Source organism: Monopterus albus, unplaced genomic scaffold, assembly GCF_001952655.1.
Source record: "Monopterus albus unplaced genomic scaffold, M_albus_1.0 scaffold237.1, whole genome shotgun sequence".
In the NCBI taxonomy this organism is placed as follows: domain Eukaryota; kingdom Metazoa; phylum Chordata; class Actinopteri; order Synbranchiformes; family Synbranchidae; genus Monopterus; species Monopterus albus.
This window is the reverse complement of record NW_018128117.1, coordinates 636,777-652,411: the sequence shown is the minus strand read 5'-3', so window position 1 is coordinate 652,411 and position 15,635 is coordinate 636,777. Positions and strand designations below refer to the sequence as shown.

The window sequence follows — 15,635 nt, the reverse complement described above, 5'->3', positions numbered from 1 at the left end:
TCACCCTCCTATAGAACAGATTTGTTTTTGGCCTCTTTTTTCTATACTGGCCCTCATAAACCACAAATACTGGTAGATGATCACTAATATCATTTATAAGTAATCCACTTGTCATTTTGCTGTCAATAACATTGGTAAATATATTATCTACAGTATTAGTGTTGCATGCTGGGTTGTTACTCTACTTGGTTTTGTAATTTTTGGGTATAAACTGCATCTATATATTGTGTTAATAAACTCCTCAGTTCCTGTGTGCTTGTTAGGATTTAACAAATCTATATTGAAGTCACCACATATGAACATTAATTTATGACTTATTGTCAAGTAATTTTCTTCCATCCAGTCATTAAATTTTTCTATGCTGGCTCCAGGTGCTCTATAAATACAGCTTATTACAACATTTTTCTTTTTTTCCACGAGTATTTCTACAGTCACACACTCCAGCAAATTATCCACCACCCTTGACATTTTCTCCACTTTCTTATAACAAAAGTTTTTATCTATGTACAAGGCCACACCACCTCCCATCTTATTCTCTCTGTTTGTGCATACCAAGTCATAGCCATCAAGGTCAAAATCCATGCTCCTTACATTATTAATCCATGTTTCAGAAATGGCAATTATATTAAAAGAATGTTTTAGATTACTATGATAATGTTTTATACTCTGAAAGTTTGCGTATAGACTTCTGCTATTAAAGTGAATTAATGATAATTTGTTTTCAGTCTTGACATTGCTGTTAAACTGCTCATCCGTGTAATACTTGCAGTTATTTTCAGAGTTCTTAAGAAAGTTATTGTCAGGGTCAAAATCATCGTCCGATTCATGATAATGTTGTTCAGTCTCTCCAATTGTGTTCAATTCCAGATCCAGTCCCTCAAAAACTATTAACCTCTGTAGCAAATCACTTGCCTCATTCCGTACGTGGGTCATACTTGTTGTTGGTTCCTGCTAATTTGATCCTGCTAATAATGAACTGATTAGATTTTGACGGTCAAAGTGACCTCATGTCTGTCCCATTGCCTTGACTTTGACTGGTTGGTGGAGCTATACAACTGCAAAGCAGTAATTCAGTTTTTTTCTTTCTCTAATCCACATTTTGCTCATTGTTGTTTTGGGCCACTGTACAACCTACATAAAATATGTGCACAATGTTATGCAAGGGAATCCCTCTTCTTTCTACATAAAACACTGAGCATAGCGATGCTTGCTTGAATCTTCAGAGACTTGAGCTTATTTTATCCATGTCATTCAATAACAAAACTGTTCAGTGTCCCATTATACCAGCTATATCTAAGCATTTATGATGCTGTAGTATTACAGGTGAAAACCAGCAGGGAGGCTTAAAAATAGCACAGTGAAGACAAAAGCACACTGTGAAGCCTTATACCCAGCAGATGCTAATGTTGATTTTTTTAATCAATATGTTGATGGTGCATGGCTCATTCTAATATGAGTAACAGAAATGCATTACATGGACGCGTGGGCTATAATTTTGTTTATTTTCCCCACTATTATCATAACTTCACATCTACCAACCTGCACTCTTCATTCCTTGGGTGCAGGCCAAGGGTGCTTGATGTAGATTATTTGATGTCCCTCCTCCTCCCACAAGGAGAACAGAGAATATAACTTATTAGATCACCCTCCTCTGCAAAATATGACTCTCAGATGTGGCTTTGTGCTAATCTTTGGATTTTTTGAGGCACAGTTCTCTGAGAGTAAACCACACAAGTGATTTGGGTGAGATATTTGCAGCATGGATGATGAAACATAAGGTTTTAGAATAGCTGGAAGCCTTAAAACCTAAAATCATCTAAACCTTTCCTGTTTGGGTAGTTACTGCATAGAGAGGCCTGCCTTTTCAAGCTATTAGAGTCTCATGTCTTTAACAGTGTTGTCAAGTTCTACCACTAGAACCTGAGCCCCTTATTCCCAATCTGCATCTAGTTGCTGAATAAGTCCTTACCTGCTGCATGTTTATCCTCCAACCACGCTCTGACGCTATTCTCAGATAACAAGCTCTCAATTAAAATAGGTGAACAGGGTCAGCCTACTCCTCTGCAGCCCACAGCCGTGTATTCCCACTGAGTGACATGGAAATATCAACAGGGCTTAACTGGAGTAGGTGATAAGAGAGTTAGTTGGAATGAGGTTCTTTCTCAGCATAATGATTTCCTCTGCAGTGTGAGGATGCTTTTTACTACACTGTGGTCTGTACAGTGGTTTTGATATGGATGACATTATGTCTGCAACTTTGACAAAGGGCATCATTTCTTAGTGGTGTTTCACAAGTTTTCACTGCAGCTGCTAAAACCTTTGTTGATCCCACTGAGCTCATTTAATATCATTGTAAAGACCTTTAAACTGTGCTTTTAGGATGAACAGAAGATCATTCAGGCTCAGTTGTTAACCAAAGTAATTACTTCTACTGTATTCTGAGCTTGCCGCTTAAACCTGACAGAAAGAAAAAGCCTCAAAACTATAAATTAGCAGTAAGGTCAAATGTGCTGCTTTGAGAGCTTAATTCTTCATTGTACATTGATTAAAGCTTTGTTCTTTCTTCTTCCCTGAAAGGTTCCTCCTATCTTATTGGACAAACAGTTCTCTGACTTCACCCCTGACATCACTCCCATCATTCTTGCTGCACACACCAACAGCTATGAAATTATCAAGCTTCTGGTGCAGAAAGGTGTGTCTATGCCACAGCCACATGAGGTGGGTAAAGCATAGTCTCTAATTTGTGATGTAAACTGAAATGATGAGTTTTCTTATGTTTAGTTTTGTTATGGGGATGATTATCTTGCAATTTTTATTAAGTTCAAGGCATTGTTTATGGAGTTAGAAGCAAAAATATTGAAATTGGCCCTATGTCACAAGGGTGAAGAGTCCTTAAAAAATGGATTGTTCCATGGGCCATGTGCTGCTTTTTGAGTTTTGCTGTGAACAAATCAACAAACAACCCCTTATAAAAACATAGCCTCCATGGCAGACATAAAAAAATCAGGAGCAAAAGTCTAAAACATGATAATTAACCATCAGCTAAGAAAAGGCCATGACTTGAAAGTGAGTTTTAAGAAGAGATTTAAAGGACGACACGCAGTTTGCCTGCCTGAGGTTATCAGGCTGTTCCACGACCAAGAGATTCACAGAGCAAAAGCTCAGTCACCTTTGGTGATCAGTCAAGATTGTGCAACCATTGGTAAGGGCCTGCCAGAGAATCTGGCAGTGATAAGGCTCATAATATCTGAAGGCAACAGCAAAATCTAAGTCAGCAATGTTTTCTTATGCAGTTAAAAGTTTGACTACTGCAGTAGTTTTTCAAAGCATTTGAGGTTTGTTGAAAGTCAAAATAAAATGTGCTTATGTCCGTAATTTTTAAAGTCAAACATTCGCTCACTTTTTATCTAAATAACACACCCTACTTAGCTGATGTAATACTGTAGGTAGCAGAGCACGTATTGCTCTTACTGAACACAGGCAAGCCTTTTTAAAATGTGTCCCTGCTTTGTTTGATGTTGCAGGTGCGCTGCAACTGTGTGGAGTGTGTGTCTAGCTCAGATGTGGACAGCCTACGGCACTCGCGCTCACGCCTCAACATCTACAGAGCATTGTCCAGTCCCTCGCTAATTGCGCTCTCTAGCGAGGACCCGTTCCTTACTGCATTCAGGCTGAGCTGGGAGCTGCAGGAGCTCAGCAAGGTGAAAAATCCATAGTTTGATTTTTTTTTTCTTTTTTTTAGAAAAGCTAAATAACTAATAAATATAGGAAGATGTCAGATTCTTTAATCGACATCTCACTGCTTTAGGTGATACCTGAGACTGATTAAGTGTAATTTATATATATTTTACAGAACCATTAACATGTATGCAGTTATCCCATTTTAGTTGGTTAGATCAAATACGGTATTTTCCCATTAAAACACGGCTTAGAGAGGTGGTGCGTGTAACTAATCTACATGAGTGAATGCAATCTTAAATGCACACAAAATAGCCAGAGGTGATGGTTCATTAAGAAATGTCACTTACTAGAAATACCTGTACTCTGCTGCAATATTGACTTGCATTTCTGGTCAGGCTCTTCGGGGACTCTTGGGATACCTGTAATATGCATACACTTCACATGTCTTTCAGGTGGAGAATGAGTTCAAATCAGAGTATGAAGAGTTGTCTCGACAGTGTAAACAGTTTGCCAAGGACCTCCTGGACCAGACAAGGAGCTCTAGAGAGCTGGAGATGATCCTCAACTACAGAGATGATATCAGCTTACTGGAGGAGGAAGGCAACAATAATCTGGCAAGACTCAAACTAGCTATCAAGTACCACCAAAAAGAGGTAGGCGTGTTAGTGCATAATGTTAATACTGATCTTTTATCAGCCCTGCTTTAATCCTCACCCTTTAGTATAAGTTATTTGGTTTATGATTTCACACTAATCTGCAGTTTTTTGAGTGGCTTGCATGACCAAAGTTGTAAAAAGAACGTCAGTGTGAGTGCTAGTTTATAGTTTACACTCTGCTATTACATCGCATATTAAAACACATGTATGCAGTGGTTTTTAAAGGTCAAAACAAGAACAACATTTTAGAGGCTGCAGAAATGTGAAGGAATCATCCTGGTGGCACACAACCTCTCAATCAAGTGCACCTGCCCCCTCTTTCAGCTAAGCAAAGCTAGGAGGGTCACAGTATCATAGCCTATTAGCCTTTAGCCTTTTAGGTTGTCTAATATATAATAAATTGCATCTTGTTTCTTATGCTTTCCCTTGCGTCCCCTCTAATATTCTTTTTCCTTCTGCCCAGTACATTGTTTGCTACATTACCTACTGTTCAGCTTGTTAGTTTTCAACGCCACATGCCCCAGGCAACACTCACTGTGTGTTGCCTGGGGAAGGCTGCCAAGGTTTCGCTATTCCAGGCCAATACTTTGTCTTCTCACAGGTGTCTCTACCAGCTAGCTCATTTAAACCAGTATAATGATGTTATATTAGCATCAGAGCCTTTTCTAATGTTTCCAGATGCTGGTTTGACTGAATCTGTTCTGGCTTTTGCAGCTTACACAGATGAGCTATGTTTTTTTGGTTTGATGAAGGACTGGAGCATCCCAGTTTAAAGACTTGCTATATTATGGCTGAAGGCTTCTTCAAGCAAGAAAAGAAGTGTCTTATGATGACTTTTGTTATTTGGCACTATACAAATAAAATTGATTTGAATTAATATTAAAGCATAAATGATGAGGAAGCAAACACATTATTCCCAGGAATGACTTGTACTTCTTTTGGGGAACTTCCTCTTGGAGTTCTGCCTGGTTGTCAGAGCAGATGCACTTTTAGAAGACACTGGATTTGTGATGCTGCTGTTTCCTTCATGAATCCAGTTGCTGCACATGAAGACACAGGCCGGCAGAGAAGCATGCCGAGTCACAGAAGGACAGCTGGGAATAGTGCACAGGTGGACATGATGATGGACAGTCCCTTGTCAACTTACCCAAACTCTCAGTTAATGGCAGTAAATCTTTCATTGTGCACACTGTAAACAAATATTTTCTCCTCCCCACCTCCACCACAGATGTCCCTGCTTCCACCTCCTCTCCCAGGGGTGTTTTCATTTGCCAAGTGACGTCCCAGTATCCTGTTCACCCGAATGCTATCTATAACACCCTTCGATCACACTAGGACTTTGATAGAGGACAGTGTCTAATGATGTCCACCCATCTGCCCTTTTCAAATGATAAATGCCCCAGCTATTTAAACTGGTTCATTCTGTGGCCATGTTGTGGGGATGTTTACACAGTCACACTGTGGGGACCCAGTGTCCTTGTGGGGACAAAAGCAAGTCCCCAACACATAGATCATTACATTTTAGAGTGATGATTTGGTTTAAGGTTACGTGAGAATTAGGAAGTTAGTGGTTGGGATAATTAAGGTTAGGAAAAGCCAGTGTAATGTCCCCCAGAAGTTAATGTCCTTGCAGGAACTTGCCTTATTCGTATTGTTTCAATACTCAGACTCTCATCTCTAGAAAATCCTTAAAAGAAGTGGGGTTCTTTTGGAAAGAGCCAAATAATCTTACTAGACTGGGGGATGTGTTTTGGGCTCAATTATAGACATGGCAAATTTGATTCATTGTTTGTTTGCAGAGCATGCAGTAATGTAGTTATGTAGTAACTGTTTTTAGCTGCAGTAGTCCTGCTAAAGGACAGGATTTTATACAGATTCAGCAGCACAAGAAGCAATTCCATTAACATTATAACCAGTAAAGAAAAAATTGTGACAGTAGCATTTTGTAGATTTTTTTTTTTTCTTTAGGACAGGAAAAATACATATTGTACAGTATTATACAACACAGATTATTTTGGCTATTGAATTGTATATCATTTAAATGATAGTGTGCAATGGAAAATGTTTAGCACAATGAAGCATTGGCCCTTTAACCACACACACAGACACCAACATATGCATGCACGCTGAGGTAGTGATACGTATTGCTTTTGTGCTTGTGTCAGATGATCTTTAAGCGAGACAGGGCATCAAGGGTTAAGTGGACACTTAGTTGGACTAGAAAGGCTTCACTGTTTTCCAGAGAGCAGTTATGTTCAGGGTATTTTGTCTGTGGCGGGATCATGTTCAACTATTTTGCAGACACTCCAGCTCTTCTGCTTGGCTTGACACTTACCCTCAATGTGTGAATTTTTTTTTTTATAGCACTGGCTGTTGATGAGTGTTCCATTGAGTCATACAGAGCCTTTTTTTGACCCTCAACTGAACAAAATGTGGGCTAGTTCTCCTCCAAACCATCACATTGTACTGTATGTGTACACTCTTTTTTTTGTTTGTTTTTTTTTTGTTTGTTTGCATCTGTGTGTTTTCCAGCTTTGCTGCTGCTGTGCTCCCAGGGTTTAGAAAGGCAATTTAAAATAGTCTGAACGGAAATCTCCACAGGCCTACCATCTAAAGAGTTGAGCTAACTGAGCAGTCTGTGCTTTGATGCCACAGGAGGCCAAATCATACAAATATGAGTAACACATGCACATTAAAGTGCCGTTTATCCCCTCTGCCTCCCCGAGGCTTTCAACACTGGATTACTCTCATTTGTACAGATATACTTACAACAACTTACTGTAGATGCATCCATTGAATATTCACAGTGTGAGCGAAGAGGGTTTGTGTCTTTAATATTTAAATTCTCAGAAGCGGCAGGGAAAACCTATCATTTTTACATTGTTACATGTAGATTAATGTTGCCCCCTTGTGATGTCTCATAAAAACTACAGTTCAGTATTTCAAGTAGTCTTTAATGTCTCCTTAAATGGAGATGGCATTGCAGCAATAAGCATAAATAAATGAAGGACCATTAGCAACCAGTTGTTTCAGTAACTCAATGCAACAGAATGCAACAGGAGTCACCCTCCAGTGTTTGGCAATATTTGTCCTACAAATGATAGTTTTCTTACAACAGTCAAAAGAGATAATGCATCTTGTTCCTAAACATATCAGTTTATTTATATTTAGAACAAGTAATATAATCTCGCGCTACTTCCAGATTTTATTTCACCTGTAAACAAAATGGCTAGTTAGATCTCTTACGGTGCTGTGTGATCATCAGTGTAGGCTGATTTAGAACTTGTAGCATATGGTGGATAACACCACATTGAAAAACATCGTGAATCCACACTTTGCAAACTCTTATACACTCAAACCTAGTGTTCATTCAAATGAGGGTCCAAGCAAAGGTGATCAGGGGAATAATCTTAGCTAATTTAACCACCAGTAAAAACCAGTAATTATATATATATATATTCATGGTTTTAAGAATAAAAAATGTCAACATCAATTTATTCTACATATTTGAAATCATCACATTATGATCTTTAAATGTATGAACTTCAATATCAATAGTATTTAATCGCTTAACCTAAAAAAACAGCTAAAACATACAGTAGTTGTAAGGTGTCTTATCAGTGTGTGTCAGAGGAAGTGGAGGAGTCCTGTTATGATGGTGTGCCTAAAGCTGCAGGGAAGCATGTTTTCACAGAGCTACAAGACAGCCTCACTTCTCCGGTCACACACTGATAAGCACTTTCCTGGCTTTTTGTTTGGAGAGCTGACTGTGGAGAGAATCAGGAGAGGTTGTAGGAAAACACAAACTGTCCTGTTCGAGTTGTGTGAACATGCCACTAAAGGTAAATATGACACTTTACTAACTGCTGAGTATTGTAACAGACAGCTGAGTGCTTGTGACAGACAGAGGCAGCTTGCCGTAGTCGAGGTGTGTGACATGTTTAGACTTTATCTCCTAGAAAAATGTACTGGAAATAAAGTATAAGGATAAAAAAGAAGTTATATGGGATGAATGGAAGTTAATTTTAAATAAAGGAAATGAACCAAGTAAATTACTATCCGTCCATCTTCTAAACCACTTGGTTCCAAACAGGGTCACGCAGCCAATCCCAGCCAGCTGCGGGGTACACCCTGGACAGGTTGCCAGTCCATCGCAGGGCTAACACACAGACGAACAACCACTCACACGCACAATCACTTCAACAGGCAATTTAGAGACACCAATCAACCTAAGCTGCATGTCTTTGGACTGTGGGAGGAAGCCGGAGTACCCGGAGAGAACCCACGCAAGCACAGGGAGAACATGCAAACTCTGCACAGAAAGCCCCGGGTTGGCCAGGGCTTGAACCCAGAACCTACCTGCTGTGAGGCAACAGCACTAACCACCACACCACCGTGCTGATAAAAAAGAAGTTATATGGGATGAATGGAAGTTAATTTTAAATAAAGGAAATGAACCAAGTAAATTACTGCTTTATGGCAATAGTATGGATTTTTTCTTACTCATTCTAACCTACTCTACAGTAGTAGATGACACTCCATGTTTTCTACACAATGTTGCATTTTCTCACTGAACTGATTCAAATATATTCTGTTTGTTTTGGTAAAATATAACAGTGTACAAAATAACCTATCATGGCCACAGACTTCCCCTTTAAAAAGCCTGTAATCTGGTTATATTTTGGACAAGTCTGTTACAGCTTCTAATTATGATGTGAATTATCTTAATTTGTAACCTCGTTAGCATCACTGTCAGTGTTTAATATATCATGCTGAGACAGGCAGTTAAAGTGGCTCTTGTTAGCCGTCATTAATTAGGAATATCATTCTGCCAATAAAAGATACAAGCTAAAAATGAACACTTCTGTTTATGAAAGAAGCATTCACTTGTGCCCCCCAGTTACCTTTGACACAACAACTGTAATTAAATGAACAAAGCGTTTTTGAAAAGAAAAAGGAGCAATTCCATGTATGGCTGCAGCAGAATCTAAATGATGGCTCGTTTTTTGAGTCTTATTATTTTAGGGAGTAAAGTTCTTTGTTGAAATGATTGGCCAATACCCACCAGTCAGATTCAGATGTTGGATACCAGTGGATATGGTTATAGATTTTGTCTATAACGAGGTTTATGTTCAAAGGAGTCATATGAAAAGAGAATATCAGGGGCTTTTTCTCTCACTTTCTCATTTATCCTTCATTTATCAGAATATTTTGGTATATAAAAGTTGATCATCTTAATGCTCTCTCTCTGTCTCTGTGTGTGTCTCTCGCTCTCTCATTTGGAAGAAGAATGGGTATTCCTCTTCTCTACTCATCCATGAAATTCATCCCCTCTATTCCCTCCATGCATTTCCCCTTAACTTTTATAGTAAGAATGTAGTTGATGTATGGAAATATTCTCCCCCAGCCCCTGATGCAGATAGGGATCTCTGGTTCCCATGGTAACGAGGCTTCAGACTTAGTGAATTGGCATCCACCGGCGCCAGACACTTTGACTCTGATGCAGAAGCTTTATGTGATATTTCAAAACACTGTGTGTGCATGTGCGCTCATGCTTTTAGACTCATTATTGTTGCTGTTTCAAGTGTGTATCCTAAATATCCCAGAGGTTATTAATGTAGCACCAGTTCATTTGGCTGAGGCAGCTTGAGAGCAGTGTTGCAGTTTTGATGCATTGATATTTTGACCTGGCAGGTCATTATAAATACTTATTCACCAAGAGGGGCCTGGCATGAACACAGACAAAATCTCCCTTGTTATCTCTGTCTGTCTGTATCTATAGGGAGGAGCACTTTATTATCTCAAGAAAATCAACAAGAAATGCAATGCAGTCAACTAAAAAGATGATCCTCCAGTTTCTTGACAACATGTAGATTACTTTGCTGCTTGTGTAAGGCTCCTGTTTGTTAGTTGCTTGTTTTATCTGTGTCAAAACAGCCATTACCTGAAATTTTCTAAAATATCCATATAGCAAATGATTGCTCATCAGCGTTTGATTCTTCCAGCCATCTTACATGTGGTCACTCGGGCATTATGTTCTGTGTGAAACCACTAAGTAGTCTCAGGCTGTGGTTGCTCTCTCCCAGCTGACTTACAGTGCCTTGCGAAAGTATTCGGCCCCCTTGAACTTTGCGACCTTTTGCCACATTTCAGGCTTCAAACATAAAGATATAAAACTGTAATTTTTTGTGAAGAATCAACAACAAGTGGGACACAATCATGAAGTGGAACGAAATTTATTGGATATTTCAAACGTTTTTAACAAATAAAAAACTGAAAAATTGGCCGTGCAAAATTATTCAGCCCCCTTAAGTTAATACTTTGTAGCGCCACCTTTTGCTGCGATTACAGCTGTAAGTCACTTGGGGTATGTCTCTATCAGTTTTGCACATCAAGAGACTGAAATTTTTGCCCATTCCGCCTTGCAAAACAGCTCGAGCTCAGTGAGGTTGGATAGAGAGCGTTTGTGAACAGCAGTTTTCAGTTCTTTCCACAGATTCTCGATTGGATTCAGGTCTGGACTTTGACTTGGCCATTCTAACACCTGGATATGTTTATTTGTGAACCATTCCATTGTAGATTTTGCTTTATGTTTTGGATCATTGTCTTGTTGGAAGACAAATCTCCGTCCCAGTCTCAGGTCTTTTGCAGACTCCATCAGGTTTCCTTCCAGAATGGTCCTGTATTTGGCTCCATCCATCTTCCCATCAATTTTAACCATCTTCCCGGTCCCTGCTGAAGAAAAGCAGGCCCAAACCAGGATGCTGCCACCACCATGTTTGACAGTGGGGATGGTGTGTTCAGGGTGATGAGCTGTGTTGCTTTTACGCCAAACATAACATTTTGCATTGTTGCCAAAAAGTTCGATTTTGGTTTCATCTGACCAGAGCACCTTCTTCCACATGTTTGGTGTGTCTCCCAGGTGGCTTGTGGCAAACTTTAAACGACACTTTTTATGGATATCTTTAAGAAATGGCTTTCTTCTTGCCACTCTTCCATAAAGGCCAGATTTGTGCAGTATACGACTGATTGTTGTCCTATGGACAGAGTCTCCCACCTCAGCTGTAGATCTCTGCAGTTCATCCAGAGTGATCATGGGCCTCTTGGCTGCATCTCTGATCAGTCTTCTCCTTGTATGAGCTGAAAGTTTAGAGGGACGGCCAGGTCTTGGTAGATTTGCAGTGGTCTGATACTCCTTCCATTTCAATATTATCGCTTGCACAGTGCTCCTTGGGATGTTTAAAGCTTGGGAAATCTTTTTGTATCCAAATCCGGCTTTAAACTTCTCCACAACAGTATCTCGGACCTGCCTGGTGTGTTCCGACCTGCCTGGTGTGTTCTTTGTTCTTCATGATGCTCTCTGCGCTTTAAACGGACCTCTGAGACTCTCACAGTGCAGGTGCATTTATACGGCGACTTGATTACACACAGGTGGATTCTGTTTATCATCATTAGTCATTTAGGTCAACATTGGATCATTCAGAGATCCTCACTGAACTTCTGGAGAGAGTTTGCTGCACTGAAAGTAAAGGGGCTGAATAATTTTGCACGCCCAATTTTTCAGTTTTTTATTTGTTAAAAAAGTTTGAAATATCCAATAAATTTCGTTCCACTTCACGATTGTGTCCCACTTGTTGTTGATTCTTCACAAAAAATTACAGTTTCATATCTTTATGTTTGAAGCCTGAAATGTGGCAAAAGGTCACAAAGTTCAAGGGGGCCGAATACTTTCGCAAGGCACTGTACATGCTGCTCTCACACCTTTGATTAGTCTATGAGAAATAAAATTTTATCTCTGTAGCTCAAACAGAGGATTGCAGATGAAAAGCATAACTCTTGCCTTGCTTCTCTTATTTCTTCAAGTTTGTAGCTCAGCCAAATTGCCAGCAGCTTTTGGCATCCCGATGGTATGATGAGTTCCCTGGCTGGAGGCGACGACACTGGGCGGGGAAGTTTGTCACCTGTGTCTTCATTGGCCTCCTCTATCCCTTGTTCGCTCTCTGCTACATCATCGCCCCCAAGAGTCGCTACGGCCTCTTCATCCGCAAGCCCTTCATTAAGTTCATCTGCCACACGGCATCCTACCTGACCTTTCTATTCCTGCTACTCCTCGCCTCCTCCCTGCATATTTTCACCACCCAGCAGAACAGCCAGGATAAACAGGGTCCTGCACCGACCACTGTGGAGTGGATGATCCTGCCCTGGGTGTTAGGTGAGTAAAAGATGTGGAGACTGAGGGTAGTTGGGGATGGTTGTAAGTTGGTGTCCTCATATACAAAAATGTCTGAACAGCTGTCCTACTCAATTCAAAGCTAATCATCTGTACTGGTGCTTCAGTCAGGGAAGTTTCAAGCCCTTACAATATTTAGTCCTGGATGCCCAGAATAACTTTTTACTATATACCTGCTAGATACCTCCCAGAAACAAGTACATCTACTTTCTGTTTCCATGATATAAGAACATTAAATGATGAGACAATCTCTGTGTTTCTAGGAATCATCTGGGCAGAAATCAAGCAAATGTGGGATGGTGGTTTCCAAGACTATGTCCATGACTGGTGGAACCTTATGGACTTTGTCATGAACTCTTTATACCTGGCCACCATCTCCCTTAAGATTGTAGCCTACACTAAGGTATTTAATTATCCATGAGTAACAGCAGAGTAGGCAGTGTGTTCTCAGCTTATCTGTTTCCCATTCTTTTCCCCCTTCAGTACAATGACAATGGCAGTAAACCCAGGAACGAGTGGGAAACGTGGCACCCGACACTAGTAGCTGAGGCGGTGTTTGCCATTGCAAACATTTTCAGTTCCTTGCGCCTGATCTCACTGTTCACTGCCAACTCTCATCTGGGGCCACTGCAGATCTCTCTTGGGAGAATGCTGCTGGACATCCTGAAGTTCCTCTTCATCTACTGTCTGGTAAACTCATGTTTTTGCACACACATAACATAAACATGCTGTGTGGGAGAGTAAATATGACAGAACTACATGGATTGGTTTCAATATTTGCATCCACTTTGCTCTTTCTCCAGGTCCTACTGGCCTTCGCTAATGGGCTGAACCAGCTCTACTTTTACTATGAGACCAAAGATAAGAATGGAACGTGCAAGGGGATTCGATGTGTCAGCTCTACTTTTACTATGAGACCAAAGCTTCAGATGAGAAGGGAAACTGCACGGGGATTCGATGTGCGGAGCAGAATAATGCTTTCTCCACGTGAGTTCACATGAATCTAAACTTGCTTGCAGTGTAGAGTAGATGTGCGATGTTGTGAAATTGGGTGTCACCGAAAACAGAGTTGTGAGTCTGTGAATATTGCTGTTACTGTTTCTAAAATGTGTGAAAAAAATCTCCAAAAGTTTTCAGTCGTTAAGAGAAACTGAGAATTTCGTAAACATCAGTGTAACAGAATTTTTTCAGCTTTATAAAAAAAATTCTTCAATTGATGAAACATCATCCAACACTGACAATCCATAGTATTTACAAACTCTATTTCCAGAAACTTTGGGACATTTTCTAACATGCAATAAAAACTAAAATATGTGATTTATTAATTCACTTGAACCTTTATTTGACTGACAAAAGTACAAAGAAAAGATTTCCCATTTTTTCAGTGACCAACTTAATTGCATTTTGTAAATATGTACAAATTTAGAATTTGATGCCTGCAACACACTCAAGTAAATTAATTCAGTTATTAAAAATTAGTTCAAGCAAATTAATAAATCACAGATTTTAGGTTTTATTGAATTTTGGAAAATGTCCCAACTTTTCTGGAAATGGGGTTTGTTCTTGCATTTTTCTCTTGCAGGTTATTTGAGACTTTGCAGTCTCTCTTCTGGTCGATCTTTGGTTTGATCAACCTGTATGTAACCAACGTGGATGCAAACCACCATTTCACTGAGTTTGTTGGCGCCACCATGTTTGGTACCTACAATGTCATCTCACTGGTGGTGCTCCTCAACATGCTCATAGCAATGATGAACAACACCTACCAGCACATTGCTGTGAGCACAGATCAGACACACTGTTAAAAAAGTCACATGAATTTGAGGAACAGAACACACATTTTTTCAAATGTGCCCTAATCTTGATTTCAGGATCACGCAGACATTGAGTGGAAGTTTGCCAGGACAAAGCTGTGGATGAGTTACTTTGAAGAAGGGGCCACTCTGCCAGCCCCATTCAACATCATCCCCAGTCCTAAGTCATTGTGGTACCTCATGTGTTGGATTAAGAGGCAAGTGTGCAAGAGGACTAACTCCAAGCGGCCTGAAACCTTTGGATCTCTTGGAGTAAGTGAGGTGTCAATCACTAAACACACATCTATGTATATATGTTTAACAGAGATAGAAAGGATAGAATCTGGTTTGTTTGCAAAGTGATTTGATTTGATTTATGCTTTCAAGCATATAAAACAGTTGATATAACAACACACATTTTTACACACAATCCAATATCAATTTGCTTATACCTAGTACATGCTTGAATGGAGTAGGAAGAAGTCAGACTTATCCAGTCCTACCCCATGACATCATCTTACCATCATTGGTTTGCAAGCAATAAATGATTCACTTCTGCACACACACACATTATACTAAAAAAGAATATAACAGTGTTAACATTCTTAAATCACACAATTGATATACTAAAGAATGGTTACAAAATATAATCATTGAGCCTGTTCTTGCATATATCTTGATTGACACACACCTTTATATTTACATGCCACAATAATGTCACAGGCCCTCTCAGGTGTTACCCTGAGGTGACAAAACGTGCTTTCAACAGGCCTATGGTCATTTCCACCCGGCCTCTTGTTCTGCAGTGTGCCACATTAAAGCGTTGCTGGGGGCCTGCTTCAGGTTTTGGGTAAGGGGTCGTTAGTGTGGGCTGGCATGGGTAACCCCTATCTCCCAGTTACCAGTTAAGGAGTTGTATAGAATGCATCTTATCTAAAAAATGTTATACTTGGACCGCCAGATTGAAAAGACAGATCTAGAAACTGAAATTCTCAAACAAAAGCTAGAGGTGAGTGTATAGTTACAGGTGAATTGTATGAATTATTGGACGAATCTAACAATTGCTTTTGTATTTGTAGGAAATGAAGAAACCCAAATAAATTATGATTAGCATTTTTTCAGTTTCTTTCTGTCATCGGTGGTGGTGGTGATGGTGGTGGTTGTTGATTAATCCAAGAAGACATTACGGCATATCTTATCTCTGACTGTCCTTCCATCCTGGTAATCTGCAGGGTGGATGGGTCTTTCTCAGGGGCTTGTATTTGTAGGGCCAGG

The 15,635-nt window shown here is 39.9% G+C and overlaps 1 protein-coding gene across 6 annotated transcripts in view; it reads left to right on the top strand.

Annotated features, from left to right (window-relative positions):
* Nucleotides 1–15,635, top strand: part of LOC109971893 (short transient receptor potential channel 4) — a 67,317-nt gene that overhangs the window by 48,195 nt on the left and 3,487 nt on the right. For 5 of the 6 annotated variants that reach the window (XM_020620450.1, XM_020620449.1, XM_020620448.1 and 2 more), the window contains 10 exons: nt 2,578–2,718; nt 3,525–3,701; nt 4,134–4,334; nt 12,201–12,549; nt 12,831–12,970; nt 13,051–13,257; nt 13,371–13,428; nt 13,491–13,554; nt 14,150–14,345; nt 14,439–14,633. In XM_020620450.1, the coding sequence (XP_020476106.1) occupies nt 2,578–2,718; nt 3,525–3,701; nt 4,134–4,334; nt 12,201–12,549; nt 12,831–12,970; nt 13,051–13,257; nt 13,371–13,428; nt 13,491–13,554; nt 14,150–14,345; nt 14,439–14,633 (1,728 nt within the window). Of the gene's footprint in view, nt 1–2,577; nt 2,719–3,524; nt 3,702–4,133; nt 4,335–12,200; nt 12,550–12,830; nt 12,971–13,050; nt 13,258–13,370; nt 13,463–13,490; nt 13,555–14,149; nt 14,346–14,438; nt 14,634–15,635 lie in introns of all 6 variants that reach the window. The other variant, XM_020620454.1, reaches the window with a different exon arrangement.